Source organism: Clinocottus analis, unplaced genomic scaffold (assembly GCF_023055335.1).
Source record: "Clinocottus analis isolate CAN_PGR_092001 unplaced genomic scaffold, fCliAna1.0.p SCAF_9, whole genome shotgun sequence".
NCBI classification, from domain to species: Eukaryota; Metazoa; Chordata; class Actinopteri; order Perciformes; family Cottidae; genus Clinocottus; species Clinocottus analis.
In genome coordinates, this window is record NW_027176251.1 from 2734859 (window position 1) to 2759616 (window position 24758).

A 24758-nucleotide genomic window follows, 5' to 3' on the forward strand; every position below is an offset into this window, starting at 1 on the left:
CTTTCCTCGCCATCACGCCTCCGTTTAGAACGAAGCGCTTCAGCGGCTCGCTCCCTCCCGTGATGGGAGGGATGGAGGATTTTGAAATTATCGTCACAACTTAAGACCGGATACGTGAACGACTGGAGGTTCAACGTGACTTCTGTGTGGAGAGTAGCTTCCTCTCGGCAGAAGTATAGGACACAACTCTGACCCCTTTCCGGCCAGGATGAACCCATTAATGAGAGATTTTAGGGGCGGAGCCTATAAGACGTAGAAACAAGTGATCGCTCAGGAGTTAAACAGAGAATAAAGACACTAATCCATGCTCTACTTTCCTGTTATATCGTTGTAAATGTGATCTTCTCATGCTAGCATGTAGGAGCACATGGTGGCACAGTTTACAGTTAATTCTGATGATATGTTGGAGGCTATGAATCTATTTATATTAGCGTTGAGTCTTTAGTCCAGCTAACTTTTAAAAGGTTAAAGGTGTTTTGTTGCCGCCATTCCAGTATATTGACAAGATATTACTAGAGTCTGTTCGCCTGTATAGTGTAGATATGTATATATATATTCAAATTAAAGTGTTTTAAAAAAGCAAGCCTGTGTCACCTGCTTTCTTTCAATAAAAAAATAAATGTTGAATAGGTCAAGTGCTCGTAAAGTAAACCTATCCTTTAATTATTCAACCATAAAAGAATATATAATATATACATTTTCAACTGAATCTATTCTTCACGACGAGAAAATCTTAAGTTTCCAAATTAAATCTGGTTGGCAGCAAATGACTCCAATTGTAGAATTTATTTTGCATTTCCATCGGTACTAAAACACACTTTTGTTTTTTTGGCATTAAATGCAGTAACTCAAATCCTTCCTGATATTTAAAAGTTGAGAAGATTTGCTCCAAATTCTTATTTTCAACAAACGTCTTTACAAATAATGACATCTTATGTCAATGTGGAAGTTTCTTGTTTGCGCGTCTGAGCTTAAAAAACTAAAAAAAAAAAAAAAGGAACTCCTAATAGAGATAAGGTGTAATTTAGGGTTTAAAAACTATTCATAAAGACTGCAAGATGTTCTCATTGCTGTAGTTTGAGACTTCATCTGGTAAAACACTTTAAGTCTTTCATAACTTTTCTATATACATTGTGCCGGTTAATGTCACATTTTATCAGTTCCTTTATGATTACGTACAACTAATTCCTAGTAGCTACATGTACATCCACCCGGGCATCGATTTGTAAATGCCTTTCCCATAACGAGGGTAGAAATTTGTATTTTTTCCATTTAAACACAGGAAATAAAAACACCCTGAAACCCGACGTGTGATTTATGGACTGCAGTATAATAGTCAGTCTGCGTCTCCATGCGTCTGCCAGCAGGGGGCAGCGTTGCGCCAGCAGGAGCTGAAGTCCACAGTTAGAAACTAACTGGGGGAGAGGTCACCGACTGTCAGCATGAAATATTCCTGCTTTGTGTTACATCTCCAGGTTCTAATAAACACACCCGACACGGTCAGCAACAGATTCATGAGACGGTTCTGGGTTTAAACTCGAACAGAAACAGGAAACGCGAGTCTTCCACATGAAGTCTGAGGCCTCTTAATTACGACAGAGCACATTGGAGCAGTTGGATCACCATCTGTAGAAGTGGAGGCTCTTATGTCTGCGCCTCTAAACCCCCCCCGACCCCAACAAAAAGAAAATAAAATCAAGCTCAACCTGCGCGTTTCATCCCCAGGTTGAATCGTTTACTTGACTTGCATACCTCCTTAAACACACACACACACACACACACACACTCTCAGTCTTCCACCTTGTCCAAACACTGTAGGGACAAAGAGAGCGAGCGAGCCGCGTTTCAAGTCGTCCACGTTGCGGCGTTGAGGCCAAACACTGAACATCGAGTCCCCGCGTCGCCGCTGCGCGACTCGTCCACGAGGGAGTCGGTCACGGCGCCGCTCAGACTCAGGCCTCCTCCATCACCTCCATGACGATCGTCCGGGGCCCCGTCAGGATCAGGCTGCTGACGCTGCGGTAGTCCTGAGAGAGGACGTTGCGTCCGTTCACCGACACCACAAAGTGACACACCTTCAGAAAAGACAGAAGAGAGGATTCATGCTTTGGCTTTCACGCTCCTAACTTTCATACAAATAAACACAAATCGGAAAGTGAAAACAATAAAAAGAGAGGAAAAGGGAATAAAATACTTATTTGCTTCGATTTTGAGATATTGTTGATAGTAACGTGAGGTGGAAATGTTTTTTTATATACATTTTAAACCTTAACTTAAGCAGGTGAGTCAAAATAAGATTATAAAATACCTTTTTTAAGAGAGCCCCAATCAATAATGTCAATAGCGTTTTGAACAAGGTACCCGAAACAGTTAAAAAACACAAACAACAAACAGGTAAACATTAAAAACACAAACATCTGTGGATGTTGTGCAGTGTGTTGAACATCAACATGATCTACGCTGCAGGAAGGAGTTGAGTTTGTGGACATTTCAGTGTCTTTACATCATGAAGACCTGTGATAAGTTTCACTCGCCAAGACGCCAATGAGCATTTCACACTAATCTGATGTCTGTACCATAAAAAAGAAAAATAAAATAAAGGAGCTGGACCCAGTGAATGGTTCACACGCTCTCTTTTGTTTCATCCGTACCAAAAAAAATATATATTTTTTTTAAAAAGTCAGTTCGTTGTTTGCTGCAAAAGGTAAGCTCCAAACATTTAGGTGCAACAAACTTTTTTCCACTCAGTGCAGCTAACCAAAGACAAACGCTACACGCAGTCCAACAAAAGCTCCAACGGTGAAGAGAAAACACTCAGTTCAACATGACAAATCACATCTGTGTCCCGCCTGCACCGCGCCTGCCTTATCGATGTTTAACCGCTCTTCCAACGCGACAGCGCTGATAGAAACACGGCTTCTTGTTGTGAGCCGCCTCCTTACTGTTGCAACATGATGCTGCTGCGGTTTGGCTCTTTACAAGCACACACACACACACACACACACACACACACACACACACACACACACACACAACAGCTCTGCAAGATGCTGGTTTGAGGCACGTCAGAGAACAAAAAGCACACAATCACGCAGATATTTCTACCGGCTAGAAAAATCGGCAAAAGTGTGGACGCAGACGGCCGAGTGGCGATGGGAGAAAAACTTTTACAGATGTGTTTTTACGAGGCCTTGACTCAGGGAATGTTTACAGGCGGCAGCGACGTAAACCCTGACTCTTCCTCACACAAACTAATGTCACATACAGGTTACTCTTTCTTTACTTCCACAGGTATCGATATGAGAGGTTGTAGCGGCCTTGATGAAAGCAGAGATCAGAATAGACAGATGGCTTAGGGAAATATACCATAATATACTACTTGCAAAGTCAAAGTACTCTTTTTCTCTCTGTTCAACCTCTCCTTTAACTCTTTACAACTCTAACACCTCCCTCTCCTTCTCTCTGGTCTTGGCTGAGGCCCAGCTGCACTTAATGGCTCCTGGCACTCAAAGGGTTAAAATGACTCTCACAGAGGAAGGAAAGACGCAGAAACCGGCATATAGAGGAGAGAATAATGTTCACACAGGTTGGGAGGCCTCGCTGAGCGATAACGTGAACGCAATGTAGAGAATACTCTTTACTGAAATACGACACACACACAAAAGTATTTGATTTCGTGCCAAGAATGGTTTTGGTTTGGGACTTTCATTCAATCGTCCAATAATAATTTGGGCTATTAATCAGGCGTCGTGACCGGCCTCAAACTAAATGTCAAAGGAACGGCAGTCTGATATGAATCTGAAGTTAATTAGAGCGACCGATGTGGAGTATGAGACCGGATGAAGCCTCACAGCGCGTTTCTTTAGCTCCTAATCAGCAGCATAGTTGTCTGGCTGCTTGGCAACGTGTCAGTGACTACAAGACTCGAGGGTTTCTGAGAACACACACACACACACACACCTCAAAACCTCATATATGAAGCCCCATCTATCCATCTATCGTATGGTATTACACATCATTATATTATAGTTTATTTCAACATGCAACAGTGTGATTTTTCCAACCTTATGATACAGAACATATTGTTCAGCACACACACGACGGTGTACAAACATACACGCAGTACAGGATGCACAAAGTGAGCAAAACACACACCTTGCTCTCCGCGCTGCTGCTGCCGCCGCCTTATAAAAGTGCGTTAGGAAACATAAGTGCTGGGCTCCATTACGGTCGGCACGATGCTCGTGTGTGCGTCTGTGTGAGGTGGAAAAGAAACAAAGATCCAGAGCCCCGAGTGTTTGAAGGCATGCGAGCGATGGGAAGCGAGAGGAGCTCCGTGAGGCTTCGTAGTCACTCTCCACTGAGGTCGACGGGTGAAGTTTCTGACTCGGACGGCGGCGCCCGACACCTCACAGCGCGGCCTTCCCTTTCGCAGTGGATTGTGTTACTGCTCAACAATTTCACATCAATAAAAATGAAGTGGAAGAGGATCCTCTTCCACTTCATCCGTCTAGAAACTGCAGGGAGCTCAACGAACTCCTAATAAATAAACTGTTGCTCCCCGCTGCTGCACCCTGGAACTATAATCTCACTTTTCTTTTCTTTTCGCCCTCGGCACATAAAAGATAATACCACCTTCAAACTTAACACATAAAAAACACACAGAAGTGGAGTCACAGTGTGACATGACGTGCTCGCAGTGGGTCCACAAGCAGCGCTAATCTCACACGCATGAAGAGATAAAGACACACGCTTCCTGACGACACGTTAATTGCAGACTGTGGCCTGACATGCGGTCCATGACGCGCGTTTCCATCGGGATGAAATATGACAGTAGAGTGACAGAAGCAGAAGTGATATTAATGACCGTTTCCTCCTCCTGAGACGCTCCTTCCTCCTCCTGCACACACTCTTCAGCTCAAGCGTCTTCTCACGTCCTGTAATAAGCGTCTCTGCACTGGCTGCCCGTAAAATAATGAATGTCATTTAAATTCCTTCTTATCGACAAAGCCTTAGCCGGCCCGGTCGTATCTTAAGGAGCTCATAGTCCTCTATTACCCCGGAGTTCATTGGGGTTACTTCTGGTTCCTATAGAGTCTTAAAAAGTAGGACGGGAGCTAAAGAGTCTTCAGTTATCAAGCTCCTCTTCTCTGGAACGAGCTTCCGCTTTCATTCTAGGACGAAGACGCTCACCGCATTTAAGAGCAGACTTAAGACTTTTCTCTTTATCGCTCAGTGAGGGCCGGCTCAGGTTTGCCCGGGTCCAGACCCCAAGACGTGCTGCTAAAGGCCTTTCAAGGAAACAGAGCTCCTCTCTCCTTCTGTATGAATTCATCTCCCATCAATAGACTTTAATAACTCTGCTTCTTCTCCAGAGTCCACTGGACATTAGCAACGATTCATCAGTTATTCAAAAGCAGACTTTCAAAAACAATCATTCATCTGCTCAGTAACTTCCCGTTTCCTCCCCTTTCTCTTTCTGGCTCCTGCTGCTTTGTTATTCAGTCCTTGCTCTCTCCTCCTCCTCCTCGTTGTGGTTTAAGTCGCCAAGCTTTGCATTCCCAGCATTCCTTGCAGCCACTATGCCTTCATGCCAGCTGTTGCAGCAGGTCTGCTGCAGCAGCAGCTCCTCTGTGCCCCCGACCTCCATCCTCATTACCGATGAGTCATTGCACTTTTCTATTCCTTCCTGATTCCTCTCCGTCATTCTTGTGCAGCACTTTAATTTAAATATGTATTCAAGTAAAAGACTTAAAACGCTGTTCAAACTAGTATTTTGAGCAACGTAGCACAGACGATGCCATCTCAAGTGTGGAAGGAAAACGTCAACTTTTGATTTCCATCTCAGACACAACAACAAAGGCCAAAAAGACCAAAAATCTAGAACAAAGGTCCTGATCTGACCTTCAGTCGGGCTGTAAGGACTGCAAACGTCGCTCCCGTCCTTACCTTCATGCCAGCAGCTGCTGCAGGTCCACCAGGGTCCACGGCCTGGATGTGACAGGGTTTGCTGCCTCGCACCACGAAGCCCCAGCCCACAGCGTCACCGACAATCTGAGGAAACGGCGAGAAGACATGAAATGTTCAGGGTTTGACGCGCTGTATTGGGAATGTGCTTAATGGGTGGTTGCGGCTAGAAAGTGAATCTTTGCGGTCAGATTATCTCCACCGAAAGGTCAAGAACAAAACACTGAAACATGTCTTTAAACTATTGTAAAGACATTTCTGATACTAGTATAATTTATCCTCATTTGGCCATTTGTGGAGATCAAATTCATCCGACACGCGTGCCGACGCTTCCTGCACATCCACATGAGCTGCTTCTAGTGTGAGAGGGAATGTGTGACTGCATGACCACATGCACGCTGAAGTAATCTTTGTTAGAGGTCAGCGTGTGTGTATGCGTGTGTGTGTGTATGCGTGTGTGTGTGTGTGTGTCTGAGTCCTACAGTAAATGTCTTCTTTAGATAAGGTCCTCCTGGTGTCTGCAGCTCCTCGGGACTCACTTGTCTCTTCAGAACTGTTGAGAGAAACGCACTAAATATGAGTTACTACTGTGACAACATGTGCACACGTACAGGCATCGACGTGCACACTCGCACACAACCAAAAAGACATCATATTGTTGACTAAACGTGTGTCAAAAATGCTCATGTCAGTCACATGCCGAAGGGGCCTGGAGGCTCGTCGCTTCCTGAAACATTACAGCTTCCTTCCCCTCAGCATTGCTCAATGCAACGGGACGCTACACCGGATTTAACTGGACTTTTGTTGCTCAAGAAATATTCGACTGAAGTGTCACAGACTGAAAAAAAAAAAAGCATGTTGTGACAATAAAAACACTTGAACTGCAGATCCCTCAGGTGGCCCGCGGCGGGCGTTTTCTGCTCAGTTTGTGCGTATTTGATAAATCTCTGGCGGTCTGTGTAGTATTTATAATCTAAACCCAGGAAAGTGAGAGTGAGACCTCTTTATCTTCCCGATCTGCACATTTCCATAATCTCTGTAATAATTCTGATCTGACCAGATGTGCAGCACAACCTCCCTTTAATATCATCTCTTCTTGTCTGTCTGGCTTCATAAATACAAAGCAGAGCTTTTGTACCACTCACTGGGAATGTTTTATATTTTTGGACTTTCAGTGTATTACGCACAATTAAGGTTAATTTGAGCCGAGGGGGATGTTTCATGTGTGCCTTCCTTTTCCTGTCCATGGCGTGTGTGAGTGTGTATGTGGAGGGACTCTGGTGCTACAAAGAGACTCTGTCAAGGGCGCCGCTTGGGTTGGACACATCAAAGGAAAGCTCACAGTAGTAAAGACACACACACACACACACACACACACACACACACACCACTTCAAAAGGAAGATCCAGATCATGTGCTGCTTGTAGCGAGTGATAATCAATGAAGTTAACAAGCTCATTTAGCGTCTCTCCTTCAAAGTTTCTTTCATTCTCAGTCCACTGACATTAAGTGAAGTTTGTTGGTGATGAATGACAAGAGGAAGGGATGGAGTAACTTTGGGTTTAACTTGTTTTTGTGCTTCTATACACTCACAAGAAACTATATTTTGGTATAAATCACATCAGGAGTGACATCATTACCCTCTGCAGAGAAGAAAGTACTGTACGTGATAAAGATTGTTCTTCATCTCTCGATAAGAGGTGAAGAGTGCTGCCCTTCACAGACTGTGTACAATGCATGTGTGCGTCTCCATGTGTGCGTCTCCATGTGTGCGTCTCCATGTGTGCGTGTCCTCTCACCAGACTTGGGGTTGCAGAGGACCGGTGGGCTGCTGCTGAGCGTCGGGCTGCTGCTGTAATAACCGCTGCTGCCACAGCTGCTGCTCATGCTGCTGCGCCGCACGCCGACCACCACCTTGATCTCTTTGGTGGGACTCACTGAGACCGAGAGGGAGACACAGAGAGACGCGAGGTCACAGGCAGGCCGGAGAAAGCTGGGTAGAGACGCTCATTTTGTAATTTAGACAGTTTATTAACTCGGCCTTTCTACCCGTTTAGGGAACCTGTAAAAATGACGACCCCAGCGGTGTTTACATGAGACAAGTAGCAGATAAGTTTAAACTAGTAGGTTGAATTTTGGTCGTAGTTATTAAGATGAAGCTCTAGACAGAACTGGACTCTGTAAGGCTCGTCTTTCTTTTAGATGCCTTTAATTAAAAAGGAGATTGAGAGTCTCATTTCGGTAAAAATCGACAGTGTGATCGCACAACAGGCCTCAACACTTTGTACCATGATCTTCTGCCTGGCAACACAAATACCACGACTGTCCCGCTTCATACCCCGTGGACGCCGCGTGTCAAAAGAAGAAAACGCAATAGGCGTTAAAATGAATAAGAAATAAAACTGTTCTGAAGACATTTAAAACTTTTGGGTCAGGCTTTAATTGAACAGGTAACCGCAGCGTCTCTGTTCTGAAGCTGCTAATAGCTGGCGTACTTAATGATGCATTATTAGGCGTGTGAATGGAGCAGGAGGAACCTGAGAGGAAGCTGGTGTTGCCTCCATCAGAGTTCTGCTTGCGCAGACAGAAAGGGCTGTCGTGACTCTCCGGGATGCTGCGGCTGCGCTCGTGGAGAAGCTCGATCAACCGCCGCCGCCGCCGGAAATTCATCCTGAACTGGTAGAGGAGCGGCCCGCTGACGAAGTGGTGCTTGTGGGTTACTGGCGACAAAAAGAGAAAAATTGGAGACATGGAGGAGAATAAATTAGCATGTTAACGAGGAAGAAATAAGACAAGGTAGGAAGCGTGAAAGGCTTTCTCTAAACAATAGAAACGTCTCCTGAAGAATAAAGTGTGGAGGAGGCAGCGAGGTAAAGCGCGAGGAAACGGACTAATTACCAGCCCGACATGAAGGAACAGCTCTCTGGAAAATAGTCAAACTCTAATGTCTAATTATGTTAATAACCAAGGGAATATGTCATGATTTTCCCAAAAAAGGTCAGCTTGGTTTAAAAAAAAAAAAAAAAGCCACACAGCTTACGCTGAAACTCTGACCTCAACCGAGCTGCACTAAACAAACTGACTGAACAAACATGAAGTGACCCGAGAGCGGCGACCTCGGCCTCCACAGCCGACCGCGATGAGACCAACAGCAGAGCACAACTTCATTTGAAGCACGTTTAACTGTCAAGTCGCCGGCTTTTATTTTAGTGGTTAGTTTCTGTTTAAGAATTGAAAAAAAGGATTTTATAAATTCAGAGATCAGAGTCAAAAGATTAGGGCTCACAGGATGAGACGCACACGGGTAACAGGCCTCAGTTTGGAGAAGATAAATCAAACTAAAAAAGATGAATGCAATTTGTTTTTAATTAATGTATAGTGCGTCATTTCATCCCCTCATTTTTATCCATCTTGCTACTGATACAAGGCTTAGTTTTCAAAATTATAAAACACTTTTAAAAAGAAATTACACACGCAAATCAATAAACCCAGAACAGCCCACCTCGTGTCATCCTCATTGATCCGAGTTTAAAGCGGTTCCTCTTATCCAAACTCGTCCACGCGTCGCTTTGTGGTTGTGAAGCTATTGTCAACCTCACAAAATCCTTTTATTGAATGCGACAAAAGAAAACACTATTGAACACCACGTAGAGGAATGTTTCACTCTCCTGGTCACAATAAACTAAAACTATTTGAACTCTCGTCTGGCAGAGATGCATCTACTCGACAAGTCATGTCATTTATTTGCTTTCATTATCTGTCAATTTTACTTTCAGGTCTGTTCTACAGCTTCCTCCTCAGTAATCTCAGACGTCGCGTGTCGAACAACAGCGACCACATTGTCCCTCAGAAAACAAAGACAACCCAACACAATGTGGATCCATCCAGACTCTTCTGAATGTGAACGAACGTGCGAGCATGACCTCTGCAGCAGAGAGTTTAGGAAAGCAGATTACACTAACGGCTTCTCAAACAAGTTCACAATGTGTTTTTAATGCGACCTGAAGGTCTGTAAACGCACTACCGCGACAGATAACAGAGTTTAAAGAGCCGTCTCCTGTAACTACAGGAGGCGTATGATGACATGAAACGGTGCAAAGTCTGCGCCTCCTCCTGGAGTGGAGCGGTGATCTCCACAGGAAGCCGATCCGGCTCCTTATTCCACTCACCAAGTGAAACGCTCGCGTTGTTTTAATGACGAGTCGGGTCCTGATGAACATTTACAGCCTGTAAACCACACCGGAGTCGTTCCGTGTTGAAGCGTTATGTGTATTTTATGCCTAAAAACTTAATATAATTGTACATTTAATGCACAAAACCTGTATGATATGTACATATTACCTCAATTAATTAATCTGTATATTCCATACGTATATATTACAGTTCCAACTGGAACTTTGTTATCTGCAAAATACTTATTTTCTGTATATTGGTACTTACTATTGCACTGTGGTTGGATGCTCAACTGCATGTCGTTGCTCTGTACTTGTACTTGTGTAACGACAGTGAAGTTGAATCCAAGCTAAATTTATTTTGCTATGTGCATCTTCAGATACAATTAAAAGATTGTTGGAAACCTGCAGAATATTGAACGTTCAAATGACGAAAAAAAAAAAAAACTGAGTTCATGTCTCTGCGCTGATTTAGTCACACGGGCGTGAACCAAAGACATCCGAAAATATCTCTTGACGTGGACTCACTGGAGCGGAGAATGACAACAAGATAACTGTGTGTGTGTTTTAACTTGGCGGTCAAATAGCGCCGCAAAATACCTTTTTAGGGTGAGGTCATCAACAACTTTACGGCCTGTACTTGAGTACCGAGGCTTGAAGATGAAGTCTCAGTTTAACGAGGGGCCGCAACACCCGGTCACACCTGAGATTAACACGTTGGATTACACACAAAGCAGATGGATTACTGCGCGCGTAAATTTAATGAGGGGAAAAAAAAAACCCACACTTCTCAAAACTCCACAGTAAACTACTGGAGTGATGACGCAGACGCACAGTACAACAAAATGGACTAATGCAGAAAATACGCCTCGACCTGTTTTGTGACGGCGTTTTGTTGGCTTTTAATGTTTGAAGTTGATTAAACATTAACTTTGTGCGAGAAAAACATCTTGCATCAATGGAAACGTCTTTTGTTCCTCGTTAAGTTATTCAAAAGGTTATTCTGTCACATTTATTTAATACAATAACATTTGACTGGCTGCTGTTTCGTAGGCGGTCAAACATTTTTTGTTAAACTTTTGACGTTTCCTGAGGAATTTAATGTAATATCCTGAACATGTGATCCGTCACAAATTCCTCTAGATTGTTTTGAACCTGTTTTCACCAACTCTCCTCATTTCAGGTGCTGCCTCTCGCACCATGAAGTCACTGGTTCCTCACCTGCTCGTCTACAGGCTCATCTCACCTGCAGCTCTCTCTCTCTCTTCAGTCGCTCACTATTTATATCCGTCCTCTTATTGCACTCGAGCCCACGTCAGCGTTACTCCAGCGTCTGCGTCTGATCTGCCTGTTCAGACCCTGCCTCTCTGTTTTGACTTTAGATTTTCTGCCTGCCCCTTTTGGGATTTGTTTGCCGGAGTGACTGATCTCCCGGTTTTGACCCTGCCTGAGTAAACGGGAACAGCCCTGGATCTCTGTCTTTGTGCTGCTTCTGGGTTCCAGTTTAGCAACTTTTACATGATTAGTTCATAAAATGGGATTAATATGACATTATAAAAGAGTTAAGAACCTGTATGAAGTACGTACTTTACAAGTAATAACCCTGATTAGCTTCCAGTACATTCAAATTAGTATTTTCACTTTATTCCAGAGTATCTCCTCCACCGATGTTAAGACTATGAGCTAACAAATCACAGCAAAGCTCGTATTTGTAGATAAGATGATGTTGACCTCCAGGTCACATTTTCTTTGCCTCTATCTCTCAGTGACAGTAACTCCACTCACTCTTCAACGTGGACCTGAGGTCAGGCAAAGGAGACACAGAAGGAACATCAGAGTCTTAATCGCATCTTGTCCACGCGAGCAGAGCGGAAACGAGGAAATATGTTTTAAAGAGAACTTAGACATCGCTTCCTGTGTAGAGTCTCGTGAAGCAACATCCGTTTCTGATCACATCTGACCAGAGTAAATATGTTGTCCCTCTGCTCTGTGTACTTATAAACACAACGCAGTATAAATACCTCACACTGTGTATAAGCACAGGACAGATTTCTACGTGCGGATGCATTCGTCTTATTCATCTATAGGTTTTAAATTCTGATTGTCTCCTCATTGTTAAACATTATGGTTCCTATTGCACAATGTCATAAGATCAAATCTGACACTCAGACATTAACAGCCTCACATGACTGAATGGAAATGACATTAAATTATGTATTTTAAAAAAAGTGTTTCTGCTGACAGACAAAACTCTCCTGGTCTCTGACTTAATCTGTTATTTCCCTTCATAACTTGTTATGGATACAATTATGAAAAAGACAAATCTTTCCAATAAATCCATAAAGCTTTGTGCTTCTTGTTATAGTCAAATATAAAATTTGAGTTTAAAATCTGTCTTCACTCTTACAGAACGCCACTGATGTTGAGAAAAATTGCATGAGTCCAATCAAACGACGGATGAACCATGAGGGGGCGTGTCAGCCCTTAAAAACACTTCCTGGTTGGCTCTCCTGCATCCTTCACCTCAAGGCTCCTCAAAAGATTGAGGACATTAAGTTTAAGTGAGGAGACGAATAAGAGACTTGGGACGTAACCAGAGAGCTCGACACCCGCATGACATATAATGTGGGTCAGTTCAGAACGTCTGGGAGCCCAAAATAAACTGTAGAGAGTTTTATGAGTGCACAAGAACGCTGAACTATATTAAAGCTGAATGCTAGAGGTCCTCAACAGAAAAGCACAACTGTAATCCAGGTTAGATCTTTCTAGACGTACCTATGACGCTTAAGCGGACAAATGGTTCTCCTGCAGGCTCAGATTGTGCTGCTCTTGACTTTGTCAAGGACATTTTTCCCCCTCAAGAGTCCAAACTGGGTGTTTAGTGTGCAGACAGGGCGGTAATCATACGAGTCAGTGAGCATCGGGGCCATGAAGTGAGACCTGAGCTCTTTGACGGGATCCTGCAGGAGGACAGACGTGACTAAATGCAGGGGCTCCAGTGTCAGACCGTTAATCTGTCAATGCTGGAAGCTGCACTCAAGTGATGCAACGCTGAAATACTTGAGATTAAATTAAACCACCGTGTACGCTGGTGGAATGATACAGCTGCTGCTGCTGCTTGAAAACGCGTTCCCGGTCCGTGAAAAGCAGCGTCTCTCCCCCTCAGTCTTCCTCACCGTGCTGGATGATGCCATGTTCCAGAAGCCTCCGCCCGAGCTGCTCCGCCTCCTCCCTGGTCGCCATCTCGCCCTCCTGCAGCAGCCAGTCGATGAACTCGGTGGCCACCAGCGCGCGCTCGAACGAGTCGTTCTCCTCCTCCCGGGTTTGCAACAAGTCGTTCTCGGTGTTCATCAACCTGCGGAGAGAAGAAGGGCAACGCTCGCTTACCAGGGAAGTCAAAGGGCGGCAAAATAACACGATCCATCGACGAAGATTAAGATGCATGAGGTTTAGATTCATGGGAAAAGTGAAACAATTCCACGATTGAATCAGTTTTTGGATACCGATATTGACTGAAACCGGGCCAATCTGGTATCAGATACCATGAATATCACTGTATAAAAACACATTAGTACACTATTTATATCTAAGCATTCATTACGTTTTACCCAGTTGGGACGCCATGTTTAAGTCAGGTCTGGTGTTGCATAAAAGTGAACCCAGTCACCTCCACACAGGGACACACACACACACACACACACACACACACACACACACACACAGCTGTTCAAACACTGGTATCGGATCAGTACTTGGTATCCAAAGCTCTTGTGATTGGAACAGAAAACAAATCTGGTTGATGCATCTCTAAAGTAAACTGCTCTTGACTGCATCAGGGAAAAGAAAGTGTGAATATGAAACAACATTTATTTTGCAGCTCTGGTGCAACAGCTGGCTCCTTCTCGCTGTGCCACACACACACACACACACACACACACACACACACACACACACACACACAGAAATGCTGCAACATTTATAACCATCGGGCATAATTTGACCCTAAAGCACTATTTTATCATCCAAGAGATGTGTTCAGTAAAAAAAAAAAAAAAAAAGGTGGGAATCTCCAGCATTGAAAATCATCCAGACCAGCAGCTCTGCCTCTTTGCACAAACACTGCACTCACTTGATACTCAATTCATGTCATTTGCAGAGCCTCAAACACCGAAGCTACAGATCACATTAGTACGATGACAAGAGAATAACATCAAGAAAAACCTGTGAGATCTTTTCAATGACAGTCGGGGAGTCTTGACTTTGTTGACTCAAATAAACATCTTTCATAGCAATAAAAGAAAAAAACTCAATGTCACAATTGAGGCTGCAGTTTTGATCATAAATGAGAAACTTAAATCGTCTTTTCTTGGAGTTCATGGAGCTGATTGTTATCTCCTCTGCATGACACTAGATGACAAACCGAGTCAGACAAGTACCCGCATGCACGGAGAAGAATTGCTGACGCTCTCCTTACAAACCCTCACACACACACACACACACACACACACACAGGAACAGTCACACGGCACAAACAGCCTCGCAGTGGTTACAAGACACAATAACCGTCCCGTGACACACCTGAACGTGTCAAAACATGTGCTTGAAACAAAGTTTACTGTCAAAGAGACAGTGATAATAAAAAGTTACCACATCTATGTCATTACATTCCCACACAGTTTGAACGGCTATCAATTATTCACTCCACCGTCAGAGAAGGACACTGAATATTTGTGTTAGTGCCGCAGGAACGAGTCCTGTAACCTGTCAATGAAACCGGCATTTACAGGTTACAGGACCTAATTCCCTCGTCTCGTAGTCAATAGTTTCTCAATGGGTTTTTGGCCCAGAGGCCTGAAATAAGAGCCGGGAGAAGCTTTGTTCTACGATGTACAAGCCGTCTGTGAACAGCCCTTTTAAGTTTTAAAGCTTTCACACGTCTTAAAAAAAAAAGGGAAGTTTCGGAAAAGTGCCGAAAGACAAAAAAACAGGATTATAAACAATTGCATTTGAAGCTTTTTACACGCTTTGCGGTGGCGTTCATGTTTTAAAAAACCCACATAAGCCATGTTTATCTGTAAAGAGCATCTTTAACGAAGAAAACGCGCAAGTATCCAACCAGAACACGTCATCCCTGCACCGCTCTGCAGCCAAAGACGTACGGCTTCAGGATGGGAAACTCTGAAAACCACCGAGCTATTTAGACCGACCCAAACTGGAGGGGAAGAAGAACCAGTGGTGCAGGAATGAATCAGGGAACAGTCGTTCATAATTTAACGTTCAGACGTACATAATTTGTGATGCATGGTTGTTATACAGGCTTTCACTTTCTGGACCAGAGTCGGATGCGAGGATTGATAGCAGTCTCATGTCTGTGTGCCGACTATGAAGCTACAGCCAGGGGTTAGCCTATAGCTTAGCATAAAGACCATGAGAAAACAGATTGCCTTACTACGTCTGAACAAACCCGTCAGCACCTCACTTCCTGCAGTCTCTGCTGGTTCCAGCCAAGAAGTGGTCCAGTGGTTATAGGTTAGCTTTAGAGGTGCTATTGGACAGAGCCAAGCTAGCTGGTGTAAGTGTACATGTATGTAAAACCTCGAGCAGGAAAACCAGCTTCCCCTTTAATGACGCTAAATAAAGATGTGTGTAATTAAACTAAATGAAACGCTTCCTCTCTGCAGTTCTGAGCCCTTTCAGCTGCTGAGGTTCATTCAACTATGACTAATGATGCAGAGCTGCAGGCCCACATTTCAAGAGATGAATTACATCGTCGTTTAACTTGGTCCCAGGGTGACAGTGTTTTCGTCAAAGTTCAACCTCGGGTCAAGTAGAAGAACAGAACTGCAGCTAAGAAGACGACTCGTGTAAAGTCAACACACGTTAGAAGCAAACAACATATTGAAAAAAACGTTGGAAAAACTTGTTCCAAGAGACGAAGCTGTGTACATAATGCTATTGAATATATTTAAACATGTTAAGTCAACAGGACATGTAGCGCTCGCGTCAAGGGGTTGCCTCGAGGTGAGCTCAGTGCTTTGAATAAGAGCATCTTGAGCGCCGTGTAGAAGATGAAGAAATACGACTTTAAGGGTCATTTAGGGGACATGTGAGAGCACTGTAGACTAAGCTAAGGCAGCAACAGGTTTTCAATAAACCAATAATTATAAAAACAGACCGAGGGTCTAAATTCTAAAAATAGATTTCTGAATCGAGCGAAAGTGGAAGAAATTAAGTCGTCACAGCCTCCTTTTAACTCAATTTTGTCGCATTTGCATCACAATTGTGCGTTACATACATTAAAAAAAAAGAAATATTTGTGCTGATACTTTCCATCTTTAAATAAGAGCGGAGACGCTTATAGGTCCGAGGTCTGTGACCACTGAGAGTGTTCATGGCAACACATGTTCACACTTCATGACCCCGTGTCGGCCTCACTGTGGCAACTTGACGTACAGCGTGTACTGTAAACGCAACAGTTATGCACCTTCAATGACACACAATCTCAGCCGCTGCCTCCAACAGGCAAACAAGAGCGACCGGCATGGAACAACAAATAAAAGATAACGTTGCTCTTCATTTACTTTAATAACCAAAGCCAGTTATCAGCAAGTCATGAGGAAACATCAGGATAAACTCAAACAGACCGCAGCTGATGTGATTAGCCATCATCAGCTGGAACTTCAGCACATACATTACTTTACATTAGTGGAAAGCACAAAGAACCAGTTGTACGATTAGAAGTTGAAGTTGTGTTGCTCCCTCTTTATTAATCAGCATGCATCTTGTATGTTTGTATCGGACAGAGGAGAAGAAAAAAAGAGCCTGTGGTGGAGGTCTGGAAGGCAGAAATGGCCACCAACAACGTGGTGTAGCGTATGCAATTTGCAGTTAATGGAGTAAAACATGCAAACTGGTCCATTAGGATCCAAGACTATATTTAGAGAAGACAAAATGCCGCACAATCTGATACGGGGATACTTTAGACGTGTATAGAAAAGTACACCTTTAAGCTTTAGATCACACAAAAAAATTATTATATTTCAGGGAAGAAAAGGACTGCCATCTGTTAGAGTATAACACAAAAACAGAAGTCCCAGATACTAAATATAGTACGGCAAGAAAAAGGGAACAATTTTTAAGTTAAGGGAGCAAATGGGCCTCTGGTGGACGAGCGATGAGAGACGTTTGAGGCGTTTCTTACCCTTGAAAAAGACACACGGAGCCGATGAGCAGCATCGTCTGCCTCTTCTACATCACACACACACACACACACACACACACACACACACACACACACACTTTGCAAGAAGCTCCGTGAATCGACTCCACGTAAAAAAGGCTAGATTCAACCGTTTTGATTAATTTATTCAAAATGTAATAGTTGCATACGAGCATGACGACGTACAATCAACGGTTGCCATTCAACCACCACCTGCAGTACACGTGCACATGTAAACAGGCCAACTGGTGAACAATGCATTAAAAGGTTCGTTGGACATTGTCCTCTCCTGAGGCCGAGGAAATGCTGTCAAAACAACGCTTTGCAACGTCTTCCTGCCGTTTGTTTTTTTATTGGTTCGTGTATGCCGAGTGGACAATCGACAGAATCAAAGATCAATGCGTGTTTGCAGATCGCCGTTTATTTTTCTTATGGAAAAATACTAGACGTGAATATGGCTGTGGACAAGACTCCTGATTGAACCCGGTAAACATATAGTTTACATACACGCTGCTAGCCTGCTAACATTGGCTAATAGTCACAGGATTATTTGTGTCGCCGGTATTTATTCACCACTAAAGTATGGAACAAATATTTTTCTTCACCTGATGACCAAAGTCTCCTGAGAGACGCGAGCGTGTGTACCTCTTATACTTGAGATCTTTCAGTCTGAACCAAACTGGAGGACGACCTACATTCACATCCCTCGAGCACGACTGAGAAGCGCTTTTCAGTTCGCACAAAGTCAGGCCAGAAAACTCACCTTTGGTGAATTTCAGGGAAAAGACAAGAAAAATCTGTATTTCTGTAAGAAACAGATCTCGAAGACTGAATGTCAAAATGTACAAAACAACAGAGCACAAGAGAGATATAATCTCCTGTACGAGTATGCAGAGGTAGACATCTAATGAATTAATCTGTTCAATGACAAACTAACACAAAATACGGACATTTTGTTAAATCTCCGCAAACATCTCACCAAAAGAACCAAATGTATATTTGTACTGATACCTGTGTAATAAATGTAATCACAAAGCAACTCTAGCTTGCAACAAACCACCACCACAGCCAGCTTGAGGGTGTGTGTGTGTGTGTTTGTGTGTGCATGTGTGTGTCCTGGGCTGCACCATGGTGATTACATAAACACATAGCTTTGAGAGCTGAGACGACAGATGTCTCCCCTTCGACTATTTCTTCCTCTTACGCAACGGCTCTGCACGTGTGTGTGTGTGTGTGTGTGTGTGTGTGTGTGTGTGTGTGTGTGGTTAAAGAGAACACATGAAATCGGTCTCTGTTTAGAAGAGCATTGCTGTGTTTGCGTTACAAGAGGCATAGAAATAATGTTTACTCATGAGACAAAAAGGTGGCAGGATGCGTGGGACAGAGAAAGGGAGTCAAGCTGCTTGTGTGTGTGTGTGTGTGTGTGTGTGTGTGTGTGTGTGTGTGTGAGAGAGAGTGAGAGTGTGTGTGCGAAGTACAAAAAACACACCGAGTTTATGTTAACACAAAGACAGTATTTTCGTGAATCCAAGCTGTAGAGATGCCACCGAGACAAGCGGAGAAACACTGGGGAGTTTTTTTTTTAGGGTTACTATAGAAACAATTAGTCTCGTAGGATTGGACCGATGGCATCATGGGTAAAAAGCCGATAAATAGTATCATTAGTGGTGTCCTGTGGCCTCTGAATCCAGCCCAAGTGTGGAGAAATGAAAAACAAATGACCCAACCGTGAACGGAGGCTGACGTTTAGCTCCTGATCAGGCCGTTGAGAACGCTCTCACAAGGACAGGAAACGCATGCATGGCGTGCGTTATTGCTTGCCAATAAGGCCGTGAAGCTTTAAAGGCGGTACGCTATACAACAATCAGTATTTGTATCAGTGCATCCGAGTAAAAATTGCTTTGCTTTGTCAAAAAGTCACTAAATTTGCATGAAAAACTGTCCCAAATAGTCCGACACATAACTGGATGAAATGCCCCCCACAACACCCGTCATGGCTCCTCTCGTGGCTGTGCTGAGTGTGTTCATACTTCTCATAGATCCTCTGCCCCCTCATGAAGACTTTGGCCTCGCTGTCCAACGGGAACGTGCCGTCGTCTTTCCGGAAGCGGTAAAACAGCTTCAGGTCTTTGAACTCCCGGTGCTCATCACACACTGAAGACAAACACACACACACACACACACACACACACACACACACACACACACACACACACACACACACACACACACACACACACACACACACACACACACACACAAAGTGTTGAGGTTATGAAGTTAATGATAAATTAAGAAAAAAAAAAATAGCACAAACAAATGAGTCATAATGGGAATTTTGACTACGTTAGCATAAAGCAGTCGGTAGCATTAAATCATTAATGGCCAGGTGGGATGAGTTAATAGTGAAGTATTTCTGTGTGAGCTTCCACTAAAGAGGACGAGGCGGCCAACTCTTTTGACTCAGTTTCAGGGTTTGGTCAAATGGGGAAAAAAAAGGTAGCGAGACGCTACGTTTGAGCCAAATTGGCTGAGAGACGCGATGAATCATGAAGTAAGAGGCACAGATGGTTCCCAGAAAATGTCAAGAAAGAAAGAGAGAGACAGAGACCCTCGCTGTTATACAAAATGGATACCACAACAAAAGTATATACTGTACAAGACGTCGCCCACACACAGACACACACACATTGCTCAGCTTTACCGTGGTGAATGATGCTCTGGTCCAAGAGTTTCTGGATGATCTTGATGGCCGTGTCTCGGTCTGAGGCCTCCTTGTGTTCGAGGAGCCAATCAATGAGCTCCTTGGCCACAAAGCAGTTTGGGTAAGTACGCAGGTGGTGCCGCCGATCCTTGATCAGCTTCCCCTCATGGAGCCGCAGCCTGGAGAGCAGAAACAAACCACAGAGGGAGGAAAGATGATAAATCATTGAGCGTTCTTTGATACGCTAAACTGCTGGGTAAAGACTTTTTTCATTTTAAAATCAATGAATTGAAGTCAATACTTGTAACGACTGCAACTGTAATTATATGAGAGTAATGACAAACGTTATCTACGTGAACGACATCATATATTTTAGTCTACAAGCAGTCCTAACATGCAGACCAGGAAGTCACAGTTTTGGGTTGTTTCTAGTTTCCTGTTGTGTTTTGTAGTTCTCTTATAAAAAAAGGTTTCTAAAAAAGGATTAAAACCAGAGGTACAAACAGGAGACTAAACAGACACTCACAGGACAATGAGGCACTGAGGCAGGAGACAAACAAGGTTTAAACACAAGGTGCAGCTGATTGGACACAGGTGGAAACAATCAGGGACAGAGCGGGCAATCACACGGACAGGAAGTGCCGGGAAACAGGACACGAGGACTACAAAATAAAACAGGAAACTAGAAACAACCCAAAACCGTGACATAAGATAAGTATTTAATGCATGGCTGATATTTAAATATCGCAGTTACAACCACAACCGAAACCGCATGTTAGCTTGTAGTTGATGAAATGATATTGTTTCGGTCAGATGTCTGCAGGCATTTATAGAGTGACTACATTGCACGAGGACATGACGATCCTCTCCAGCATTTATAGATGGCCTAGATGCTGGTTTCACATCGAGGTGACCTCCTTCCTGACCCTGATGGTTGTGAAACATCCCTCCGCAGCCTTTAGCCGAAGCTCCTGCAGCTAGCTAGCTGGCTAGCTAGTTCCCCTCTAGCTGAGCCTGTGTGCAGCTGGCCAGCATCACTCGAGATTAGCAGTGACAGCGCCGGTCCAGGCCTGCCCAGTAAGACTCTAAACCAGGTCTGGCGTCATCCTCTCCTCCTCTGTTCAGCGTCAGAGGGCTTCAGTCTGATCTACCAATAAATCCTCTCAGATGGCGCTGGACACAGAAAATCACGCATCTTGCCGTTTCCTCACAGGAGGCTTAGGTGTACCACTAAATGTGGTGGTGGGTGTTGTGGCCGCGGAGTTGGTTACTCTCTGGAGAAGCATTTCCCCAAACTTGTGGGGGATGGAACCGCGACGGGAAAGAGGGTTTCTGAACAGGCCCCTGGCTCCCAGTATGGCCGTAATGATGCCCAGTCCCCCGGCTGCAAGCGCTCACAGAGCCTCCCTCTCTATCGCAGTCCAACACTGTGCAACAAACGCTCTATTCACACGTCTATGAACTGGTCACAAGCCTTCCTGCAGCAGCTGCATGCGTCCGCGTGTCGTGGCCTCCGTCTTTCTGTCTCTTTTCTCGCCCCGTGTCGGAAACGGATTCACTTCAAGACGCGAGCGGTCGACATGACCCGACACAAATGGGTGATAAGAGATTCCAAAAACTGCCAGCATACTGTTATCAGTACCAGGAACTATGTCACTCGTGTCCCGAGAACTTGTGATAAAAACAATTAGCAAACAAAACGTGCGGATAAGGTCCACTCCTTGCTTTTATACCAGCTCAGGTCAAATTGTATTCTTTGACTTTCTCATTGCTTTGTGTTATTCTAGTTGTTGTTTTTACTGATTTATTCTATCTTTACTGTGTCATTACGTATTTATTGTTCTTGTTTTGATCTGCAATCTTTGAATCTGGCAAATCTCCTCGCTTTGGGACTAATAAAGCATTATCTTATCTTATTTGGTCTGAAATATCAATTCAGACCAAAGGACAAAGCTGAAGCAGGAAGTCAAGGTAAAACACTGAGGTCATCAATCATTAAACTGTCCTGTGTGTGTGTGCGTGTGTGTGTTAGTGTGCGTGTTGCAGTGCATCGAGGCTACAGCCAAAGTCAATGTGAGTTTCAGCAGAGTTTTATACATTTAAACAATGGATTTTAACAGATTCCTCCTGAGGGGGCGTGAGTTTCTGGGCCGAGTTTCATGGCAATCCATCTAATAGTTATTTATATATTTCACTCTGAACCATAAAATGTCAAAAATGCCCTTTGACAGGAAAACGACAGCGGTTCCCCACGTCAATAGCCTTCATCCTCTTGGGATCATGAACCCGTGTACAAAACGCCACGGTAATCCATCCAATAGTCGTTCCGAGACAGATATTTCAGTCTGGATCAATGACACTGGCATCTGGAGAGCCCCGGCTCAGAAAGCTCTCCGCTCTGAGACCGAACGACAGAGCTTCGGAGACAGAGCCTTGAATGTCTCAACCTCATCGAGCCCTTTCCCCCAGAAAAGCAGCGCCTCAGAGGCAGAGGACTCTGCGACAGCCAACCCATCGTTCACTGACACTTGCCCCACTGCCAGCTGGCAGCCTCAGTATACAGCTGTGCCAGAGACACACACACACACACACTGTACAAAGGCAAACAGGAAAACACACTGGTGCTAATCAAAATAACACCAGAGTATATCTAGACTCGACCTGTGAATCTCTTGAGGTGATGACTGGTGTTACTATTTATGTGTCCGCAGAACAGAACAATGTTATAGCGTGTTTCAGTTCAGGAACAAGCAAAAGCTCCAACTCAGTGTATCCAACCCAGCTGGAAAGCACAATTCAGCGGTGGTGTACTTTCCTCATAGTTCAGTGTGTGTGTGTGTGTGGGGGGGGGGCTGAAATTCCTGGCATTGGTGCCATGCTTTACCTACTGAGCCTCTATTCATCGCTTAGAGCATGAGCCACGGCGAACGCCACCAGGGTTTTGGGGCCTTTTCTTTATGTTCGGGAGGTCAAAAGGGGCAGCGTGACAACAACAACGCTGCCTGGGATACCGGGTACAATTCCCTGATAGGATGAACAGGCCGGGGCAATGACAGTGATTAGGAGGTTGATCATTGCCCCGGCGTGCGGCTCAAAGGCCGCTGAATTACTGGAGCAACAAAAGAAAATGACTCATGGGTTCAGTCCAAAAAACAAGCGAGACAGCATCCTACAGAATGCCTCGGGCTGAAATGTGCATGTTATATAGGTGAGGGGGGGCAGAAGGGTGGGGGGGGGGCTGTGCACGTGTGGATGCCTTTGTTTGGCAGTGCATGCTGCAGTGGAGCTGAAACCGCCCATGGGGCCAGTTTACAGTGAGGGAGAGCAACATGCACGAGCATTAATCACAAACGTGCTTACATCACACACTTTTCTGGGTTAGTGTATCATCCTGCATCCTCATCTGGGCCACGAAGCATTGGAGACTAACTAAAAACCAGGATTTAGTCAGTGTTAGGTGTTCAGTCGCAGCTGTGAAGTTTGTGTCAGTTAGCAGATGATGATGGTGATGATGACTACAACGCCAGCGTTGCTTTTTATTGTGTGACCTGCGTGCAGACACCGGGGGGTCAGCTGGGTCTCGGACCCGGAGGAGACCTTCTCCTTCCTACCTCAGCTGTTCTCCAGTGACCAGCACCTCGGCCAGCCGCTCCAGCTCTGCAGCCTTCTTCTGCATGGTGTTCCCGATGCAGTCCATCTCTCTGCTAATAGAAAGAGGCACAAACACAGGGTGTGTGTCTATTTTTTTTTTTTTTGGGGGGGGGGGGGGCCAAACAGACACACAAAGAATTAATTCAGTCTTGCATATTTGTTCAGTTTTATGTGTGCAGGAAAGTGTGCATCAGTATCATTCAAGGAGACAACCACAAAAAGGAGAACGAAACGATTGAAACACAAAAGGCATGCGAGCCATCCGCGCCGCGGTGATTTAAAAATAATAAACAAAGCACTGACACCCCGCTGTATGCTCACCCTTCAAGCACCATTGAGACAGAGAAGAAGAGTCGATCAATAATCCTTTTGATGAATGAGGATACTAATTATTCCATCCCAGGAAACATGCAACAATGCCGTCAGTCAGTCAGTCACAGCCCAGCCCTTCAGTTTGCCAGCGGCCCCATTAGTCCACTTTTAATTCCTCGAAAACCCTCCGACGTCTCCAAAATATCTGCACGCGCACATTAACGCATGCGCGCATGCCTCGGACGCCTCCGTATGTGGCGACGTTTCGCTGCACAAGCCTGTAAGAGAACAACGCGTTTCTCTCCGCGCGGGGTCGGTTTGTTTGTCACTGACACGCCACACGGGACGCGTGCACGTTTTTTTTTTTTTTTTTTCCTCCACGGCGCAGCCAGCACCCATCCACAAAGCCCCCGCATTGGGAGGACTCTGCTGACGTCACTGGGGAGGGGGCGGTAACCGAAAGGGGAGGGGTTACGGACGCACGCGAGTGCGCTTGATTTACACACCGCTTTGGCCCTGGCAAGAATCACACGGGTGGTGTAGTTTTAGTTGGCGCACCTTTCTACTTCACATGCGGTTTTTTTTTGATATAATATGTAACCAGGGTCATTGATAGGTCCTCAGTGCTTCTCCTTCCTGATCAACTTTAGTGATTTCGATGATTAGGTCTGTTTTATTTTTGCACATAACAGATGAAAATGTGAAAAAGATTCAGCTTAAAATAGATAGATGG

The 24758-nt window shown here is 44.5% G+C and overlaps 1 protein-coding gene across 3 annotated transcripts; it reads right to left on the reverse strand.

Annotated features, from left to right (window-relative positions):
* Positions 1 to 1302: 1302 nt before the first annotated feature.
* deptor (DEP domain containing MTOR-interacting protein) lies at positions 1303 to 24393 on the reverse strand. 3 transcript variants are annotated; one of them, XM_068570041.1, is made up of 10 exons: positions 24035 to 24393; positions 23674 to 23766; positions 20063 to 20241; positions 19389 to 19512; positions 13316 to 13494; positions 8505 to 8687; positions 7767 to 7904; positions 6507 to 6520; positions 5950 to 6054; positions 1303 to 2075 (listed from the first exon to the last, which is right to left on the reverse strand). In XM_068570041.1, exons 1-10 carry the CDS (start codon positions 24046 to 24048, stop codon positions 1953 to 1955), a joined length of 1152 nt encoding a protein of 383 aa, XP_068426142.1. In that variant the 5' UTR covers positions 24049 to 24393; the 3' UTR covers positions 1303 to 1952. The 3 variants fall into 3 exon arrangements, with proteins under 3 accessions (XP_068426142.1, XP_068426140.1, XP_068426141.1); XM_068570039.1 differs by having other exon boundaries at positions 6450 to 6520; XM_068570040.1 differs by having other exon boundaries at positions 6450 to 6520; positions 23674 to 23800.
* Positions 24394 to 24758: the final 365 nt, after the last annotated feature.